General features: G+C 44.0%; 1 protein-coding gene across 1 annotated transcript in view; it reads right to left on the bottom strand.

Annotated features, from left to right (window-relative positions):
• Positions 1-294: 294 nt before the first annotated feature.
• The window catches only part of CLDN11 (claudin 11), a 15,094-nt gene continuing 6,804 nt past the window's right edge, over positions 295-8,584 (bottom strand). The window contains exon 3 of the mRNA XM_006163857.2: positions 295-1,551. Coding sequence (XP_006163919.1) covers positions 1,319-1,551 — 233 coding nt within the window. The 3' untranslated portion in view covers positions 295-1,318. The remainder of the gene's footprint in view (positions 1,552-8,584) is intronic.

The following is an 8,584-nucleotide window of genomic DNA, read 5'->3' as shown; positions in this document are numbered from 1 at the left end:
TGATTACTGCCCATATTCACTGATGGCCTAAAGATGCTGTTCAGTCACTCCAGTTAAGACATCTAAAGAGCATCCAGGTGACATTTTTATGATCACACATTACCACCAAGATATTGTGAATATAATTGTTTAATTAGTCAGGGTGATGCAGCATGACTTGTTCTCTTACCACCAACCAAGTTCCCTATAGACTACCAGTCGAGAGTAATGAGTTTTTTGTTTTTGGTTTTTTGAGGGTTTTTTTTTTCTATCAGTAGATGATCTCTTTGGATACAACAGAAGACTGAAGGCCAGTTTTGCAGACAGTCTGTTATTTTATTACACAGATTTTACTTAAAGAACAAAATGCACCATCAGTGTTTGGAGGTTTGGGGTCTCAGATACTGATATGCCATCAGCGTTTACACCCGTAAAGCCAAATTCAACAGTACAATTTATGTTAAACAGCATCACTTCAAGAGAGCTAACAGAATGAAAATTGAGAAAGGGGGACATCGTTTAAAATGTATTAAGTGGAAGCTTTTGCAAGTGTAGGGTTAAAAATGACATCATACAAACCTGGAAATCAAAAATACTTTGTAGGATGTCAGTTAGAGTTGTACTCGCTTGTCCTGTTATTTACTGCATAATTAAGTCTACTTGGTTCATTTCCTTCATACTGACGAATTGAAACTTTCAGGAAAACTGTGGTTATAAAAATGACCAATCTTGAAAAAGTATGTACAGGTAAATGTAAAATCACCAACTAAAAAATATCCCCACCCTTTCTTCACCTTACAGAAAGGGAACTCTCCCCTGGAGGGAAAGTTCTGCCACTCCCCTCCCCCAACCCATGTCCCCAGTTTGATCCTTTTCTGTCTCTTAGATGTCAATAACTGGGTAGATGACCTTGGAGCTGAAGAACAGGGAGGAAACACACCCTTCTGAGGCTCCCATTGTCATCTGTAACGGTTTGAAACGTGTCTTTTATTTATCTCCCCTACCCCCACCCAACTCAGCAATGTTTGCAAAACATTTGAAATTTAGAGAGAAACAAAATATATATATATTTATTTAATAAACAACAAAGGGATGCCTAAGAAAGAGCTAATCGTGGGTAGGCAACACCCTGAGGATAACCTACGGGCATGATTCGAGCTAAGGATTTCCTTTAAGCCAACAGAGAGGGCGGGGGTGTTAAGGCTACAAAATACCAGACAGGATGCGTTCCTGGATCTTTGGAGCCTGGCGGAGGAGTGGGCTTTCTTCCCACTGTGGCAAGCAAGCCTAGGGCCAGGGCCGGCGTCACAGCACCTCTGTGGGCAGCTCAGCAGCTCCCTTATACGTGGGCGCTCTTGGCATGAGTCGGGGAGCTGGAGCCCGAAGAGTAGTAGAAACGGTTTTCTCCAAACGCCTGGGCGTCTCCGGAGCAGCAGACGATGACGCAGCCTCCCACGAGGCACAGCACCGCCCCGATCCAGCCTGCGTACAGCGAGTAGCCGAAGCTCACGATGGTGGTCTCGCGGTGGGCACACACGGGGAACCAGATGGTGGCGACAATGGCGCAGAGAGCTGCGGAGTCAGGGAGAGAGCCGTGACCAGGCGTGCCCAGCACACACCAAGCAGAGTGTGCAAGCCCAGTCATTACACAAGCGCCGGGGGACGGGGGGGAGCCGTGACCAGGCGGGCCCAGCACACACCAAGCAGAGTGTGCAAGCCCAGTCATTACACACACACACACACACACACACACATACCACGGGCTTGCCACAAACCCCAGATAACTTTATCCACCGGCTTTGCTGCTTTGTCAGTCTGAACTAAAGGTTTGCATGCACAGAATAAGCTGGGTCCTAATCTGTGGCCCCGTTCCACTGATGTAAACTTAGCAATGGCAAAGCCATGTGGGAAGGTCCAGGTTTGTCCCTGATCCTGTCTGGCTGTGGGTGACAGAATGAAGGCCTTGTCGGGGTGCTCCTTCCATGAAAAAATAAATTAAATTAAAACAACACAGTTGGCAGAGACAAAGAAGCACGACCTAGGGCTAGCCTGGTGGCGTGATGGGGAAAGTGGCTGGGCCCCACGTAATGGACAACCTGATTTAAGTCCCAGACCTGGGACACAAAACCCTAAGAGGAGAATAGAGAAGGGATTGTAGTGTGGCCATCCCCCCAGGGGGTGATTCCTTGCTTTCTGTCTCTCTGGCAAGTACACGCGCCCTATAACAAAAATCTCTCTCAAAAATAAATAAATAAATAAATAAATAAATAGCCCAGCAGATGGCATAGCAGTTATGTCACTGGACTCCCACATGGTGGACCACAGTCTGAGTCTCAGACCTCATGGCTTGAAACTCATGCTGGGCATGTGTGCGTGTGTGCCCAGGATCCTGAGAGAGAATGGAGAAGGGATTGTGGCTTAGCCATCCTCCCTGGAGGTGATTTCTCACTTTCCGTCTCACTGTCTCTGTCTCTCTCTCTCTCTCCTCGAAGAGCGCACACACCTTAAGGCACAAACCTCTAAAAAAAGAAGAACTTTAAAAATGTTAAACCTCTAGGCCAGCACTGCCTGTTTGGCAGTGGACAGCCACAAGCTCCATGGGGCCATTAGACATTTGACATGAGTGTAGTCAAAAAGACCTGAATCTTCAACTTTAATTAGTTTTCACTTAAACAGTCGCATGGCTGGTGGCTACAGTACTGAACAGCCCAGTTCAAGACAAAGCAACTCCTTAAGTCCCTTTGGTATCAGCCAAAGGTGGCAGACATAAGACCAGCAGATGGCATGGTGTAAGGCGTTGGACTCCCGCATGACCAATGGTGGTGGTTCCTGTCCTGGACCTGGTGGCTTGCTATCTCGATCTCACTTTCTCTCTCTCTCTCTCTCTCTCTCTCTCTCTCTGTCTCTCTTTGGTCGAACTAAAATAAATAATTCCAAAGCAAAAAGGTTGGTAGACATAATAATAATAATGTTTTTGATTGTTACTCATAGAAGCTATCGACAAATTCAAGAGAGGGCACTGGTATTCATTGTCCATCAGCCTGGTGTCTGCCACCTGGGGCACCCTTGTCACACACTTTCAAGTCAGCAAGGCTTTTTTCTGATTTTCACTCCTACTTTCTCTTTCTCTGCCATGGATTCCAAACCGGGCCCTCTTGGAGAATTGCTTGACATTGTGAAAGTCATACTTTCAGCAAGAGACAGAGAAAATTCTTTTTCTAGAAGAAGGATAGACTTCCTCTTGGAAAACATTTCAGCCAGAAAGAACAGTTCTAGGTTCCCCATAGCAAATGCAACCCAAAACCCAGTTCTAGACTCCCAAAGTGGGCATTTGTTCTATTATGGGCAAAAACAGCAGCTTCACAAAAGCTTCTAAACAGCCAGCCTGTCCACAGGAAGAAGGCAGGGAACAAAAAGCTAAATTCTATATAAAAAAAAGACTTAATGTCCAAACAAGTGATTTAGCTTAATCCCATCGATCTTTCCTATAAACAATTAACTGGTTCCAAAATAGCCTGTGGTTCAAATCAAGTTTTGTGTTTCTCAGTTACTTCATACATACACATGTGCAAACGTATTTCCCGTGTCTCATATAAACCTACCCTAACTTTCAGATTTGGTTTAGATTTTATAGACTCAGACAAGAAATTGTCTCTGAATTTATTGACTTACTCCCTTTTTCCAAAGCAAGACACTAATGCAACGTTATCATCACATAGGTAAAGAATTGGGCTCACGGGGACCAGCAGGTGGCATGGTGGTTAAGGTGCTGGACATTCCCACATGGCTGTCGATGGTTTGAGTCCCGGACCTGGCAACTTGCTATCTCACTTTCCCCCTCTCTCTTTCTCTGTGTGTCTATCTCTGGTCAAGTTAAAATAAAATGAATGAATAAATTAAATTGAATTAAATAATTCTTTAAAAAAAAAAAAAAGAATTGGGTTCAGTATTCCAAAAGCAACCATCAGTCAGTCAGCTTTGAATGTTTGGGGATTTTTGTTCAATTTTGTTTCAATTTAATTCTCTAGAAGAAGGAAAAATCAGAAAAGCGTTTTTTTTCATTCTATCTGAACATTGATATAATGAGCCGCACAGGCCTGGATAAGTCAGTGGGTAGACAGACGGAAGACAACTGGATGGATGAGAAGTCTCACTTCAATTCTACATGCTCCACTTCCTACACTCCAAAAATCATAAAACCTGAATGTGACTTTAACACACCAAGTCTTACAGTCACGAGCTCGTGATTTACCTCGTTAAAGATTTCCTCTAATAATCCGTGCAAATGAAGGCGAGTGAGCACCGGTGGGCTCTTTATTTCCTAGTAGGTAAGTGAACCCTGGGTGGAATTCCTGTGGCTCTCAAAGAGGAACCACATCAAAACCACGGAAAAATGACAGCCCGCCACGCCACAGGAAAGGAAATGAGAGGCTCACCAAAACAGTGACCTTCAACTGAACTCCGGATGAAAAATGTTAAGAAACCAAAGAAGGAGAATTTCCTTAATTTCAGGAACAGTTTGAACAGAGAGCTCTTTGGACCAGCCAAGTTAAAAATGCAAGTCAGGGCATTTACTTAACCACAGAAAAAGTAAGAGAACTGGCGAGAACTTTCTGCTTTCTAAAGACATAAAAGCCTGTTGGGCTTATTTCTATTTATAGATAGATAGATAGAGATAAATAGATGGATAGAGCCACATACGTGAGTTTAGAATGGTTCTCTCCACAACTGGATAAAATAAAGTGTTTTTCTAAAAAGTCACAGTTACCTCTAACTTAATGAAAATAGAAGCGCAATACAGAGATTTTTCTTTTTTTTTTTATGCCATCAGAAATTATTTTTAAATTAAATCTCTAAACACAAGAGATTTTAGCACTCAACTTTTTTCAGTTTCTGTTTCCCCTTTTCCCTTCAGAAGCTGCAATAGTTAACCACACCAAGGGGGTATCCATCATTCGTAGCTGGAAAATACAGAGTGAAAATTGAGGATATTCTAGGCTAAAAAAAATGAGGGGTCCAGCTCTGTAACACAGGGGTTAAGCAATTTGCACAGAAAGCTGTATCTTGGGACCAGCAGATGGCGTAATGGTTGCATTCCTGGACTCCCATGTAGTCGAGCTCAGTTCAAGTCCCAGACCCGGTGGCTTAAAACTCACACAGGGTGCATGTGCATGTGTGCCCAAAATCCAGAGAGCAGACTGGAGGAGAAGGGATTGTGGCGTGGCCATCCCCTGGGGGGGGTGATTTCTTGCTTTCTGTTTCTCTGTTTCTCTGTGTCTCTCTGGCAAGCACATGCACCCTATAGCAAAAATCTCTCTTAAAAAAAAAAACAAAGAAAAGAAAGAAAGTTAGATCCCACGTGGCTGACTGCAGTTCAAATCTCACCCCACGATTTGAAAAACACGCCGTACATATGTGTGTGCACTCAAAATCCTGATGGGATAGACAAATGAAGAAGAAAGGATAGGACATGACCAGGCCCTGTTGAAAAAGGAGAGAGCCTGTAGGCTGGCATGCTCTCTCTCTCTCTCTCTCTCTCTCTCTCTCTTTCGGAGTCAGGGCTCAGGATCCAGGTCCTCTGACTCCAAATTTCTTTTTTCTTTTTTGGAGAGATTTTTGCTATAGGGCATGTATGCTCACCAGAGAGACAAAAAGTGAGAAATCACCCTCCAGGGGATGGCCACACCGCAATCCCTTCTCCTCCCTTCTCCGCTCAGGGCACACACACACATGCATCTGGCATGAGTTTTCAAACCACCAGGTCTGAGACTTGAATCTCAGTAGACCATGTAGGAATTCAGTGCCTTAACCATTATGCCACCTGCTTCGCCCCCCACCCCCTGGAAAAAAAAAAAAAGATTTTAAAAAAGAAAAATAAGGAAGAGAAAAAGGAAAAGAGAAGGGAAGAAGAAAGCTTCTCTACATAGATACAGATTGATCTGGACTTACTTGGGTCCTCTCATAAGTAGAATTCTTCCTTTTTGAAAAACAAATAATATACCTCTTTTTAGAGCAAGTTTCAAATAATATAATACAATGTGTTCTCTATGTGATAGGATACACCCTTGTTAAATGTTAACAACAATCTTGGGACCAGCAGGTGATGTAATGGTTATGTCATTGGACTTTCACGTGGTGAAATGTGGTTCAAGTCCTGGACCTAGTGCCTTAAAACTCACACCAGGTACATATGCATTTGTGCCCAAAATCCCAAGAGGAGAATGGAGGAGAAAAAGGGGCCTGGGACCAGCAGTTAGCGTAATGGCTATGTCGCTGGACTCCCATGTAGTTGACCCAGGTTCGAGTCCTGGACCCAGTGGCTTAAACTCATGCCGTGCATGTGTGCGTGCGTGCCCAAGATCCCAAGAGGAGAATGGAGGAGAAGGGATTGTGGCGTGGCCATCCCCCCTGGGAGGGTGATTTCTCACTTTCAGTCTCTCTGTCTCTCTGGCAAGTGCACGCACCCTATAGCAGCAAAAACAAAAAAAAAAAAAAAAAGCTTCGTTTAGGGCCAGCCCTGCAGCGCAGTAGTTAGCACTGTGAGTTAAGAGCTGGGTCCCACTTGGCCAACCTCAGTTTGAATCCTTCCCCAGCAACTTGAAAAACATGCTGAGTGTGCGCATAACTCAAATCCTGACAAGACAGAGAAACAGAGGAGAAAGTACCACAGTATGACCGTACCCCTGGGGGTGTGGTGCACGGGGGAGTGGCGGTGCTTCCTCCCTCCCTCTCTCTCTCTGGAGGAGCACATGCCCTCTGGCATTAAAAAAAAATACAAAATAAATTTTAAATTAGTTTTTAAATCTATTGTAAATGCATTTTGCATTGCATTGAACACTATCTTCACACTCAGTACTGCTAGAACATAACCTATGACCTAAGTGGCAGTAACGTCAGCTCTTCCCAGAGAAGCAAGGCACCTAAAGGCAGCACTAACAAATTGCTAACGACCTTTCCCACTGCAAAGAAAGTTCCTGAGGACAGATTTCTAAACAGAAAGAAGGTAAATGGATTCCACTTAAGAAGCATATTTCTTTTTATTCCCTACTCCATCTTCTAAGAAACACCCAAATACAGTACTTTCTAACTGGTGAGAATTATACCGAATAAAACTAAGATTCAGTTTTCAGTAGGGTAGCTTATTGTAGATTTTTATAATGTAATAAGCAAAACACACACACACGGACACACGCACACACACACACGCACACACACACACACACACGCTCACACAAACACTCTGACTATTGATTTCTACACTTTGGTTTTGACCAAGTAAACAATGGCAGTATTTCTGTTTAAGTTATGAGGTTGGAGTTTTCAGAAACAGGTTGTTGTCTCTGCCCACCAGATCCATGTATGGCGATGATCCCACAGAAATTAGACATGATTGGGACCAGCAGTTGGCGTAGTGGCCATGTCGCTGGACTCTCATGTAGTCGACTGCGGTTACAGTCCTGGACACAGTGGCTTAAACTCATGCTGGGTGCATGTGTGTGTATGCCCAAGATTGATAAGAGAATGGAGGAGAAGGGATTGCAACGTGGCCATCTCCCCTGGGAGGTGATTTCTCATTTTCTGTCTCTATTTTTTCTGGTGAGTGCATGCACCCTATAGCAAAAACCTCTCAAAAAAAAAAAAAAAAGAAAGAAAGAAAGAAAGAAATTAGACATGATTGAAGAAAATACCCATTTTCCCTCTGGTTAGCTCTCTCTTTCTTCTAACAACAATATCGGCTACTTATGGAGCACTTACTACATGCCAGATGCCAGCTCAAATAACTCCAATACATCATTCACTGTCCTACCCAACCTGAGAAGTCAGCCTAACTCTTCACATTTTACAGAAAGGCTCAGAGACCGTCAGTAACATCACCAGTTGATGCAGTTAGAAAGTAGCAGATTCCAGACTCACTCCACTTGGATCTGACTCAACTGATCAGATAAAAATATTCAGGGCATGGGCTGGTCTCAGAGCACAGGAGTTAGGGAGCCAGATTCCACATGGTTGACTGCTGTTCAAATCCCAGCCCTGGAGGCTTGAAAAATACACCAGGTGTATGTTCATGCATGCCCAAAATCTTGACTGGATGGAAAAATGGAGAAAAGATTGTGGTATGGCCATGCCCCATCAGGGGATTGCTCTCTCTCTCTCTCTCTCTCTCTCTCTCTCTCTCTCTCTTTTTCTGACACCCGAAAAAAAGTAAATTTAAAAAAAAAAATTCAAGGCACAGGCACCTCCAGCCTTCAAGTCAGGGATTCTCCTACAGCCACATATTAGATTAGCCAAGGGACCAGCAGATGACGTAATGGTTAGGTCACTGGACTCCCACGTAGTCACCCGCGGTTCCAGGCCCAGACCCAGTGACTTAAAACTCATGCTGGGTGCATGTGCGTACGTACCCAAAATCCCAAGAGGAGAATGGAGGAGAAGGGATTGTGGCATGGTCATCCTCAGGGAGTGATTTCTCTCTGTCGTCGTCTCTCTGGCAAGTGCACACGCCCTATAGCAAAAATCTAAAAAAAATAAAAAATAAAAAATAAAAACACATTGGCCTCAGGTCCCTCCCAGACTGGAGGCTGCCTCCTGTGCCACTGATGGGCTG

Source organism: Tupaia chinensis, unplaced genomic scaffold, assembly GCF_000334495.1.
Source record: "Tupaia chinensis unplaced genomic scaffold, TupChi_1.0 Scaffold143333_1, whole genome shotgun sequence".
Taxonomy (NCBI): Eukaryota; Metazoa; Chordata; class Mammalia; order Scandentia; family Tupaiidae; genus Tupaia; species Tupaia belangeri.
Note: the sequence above shows the minus strand (reverse complement) of the source record. Positions and strands in the feature narration are given on the sequence as shown.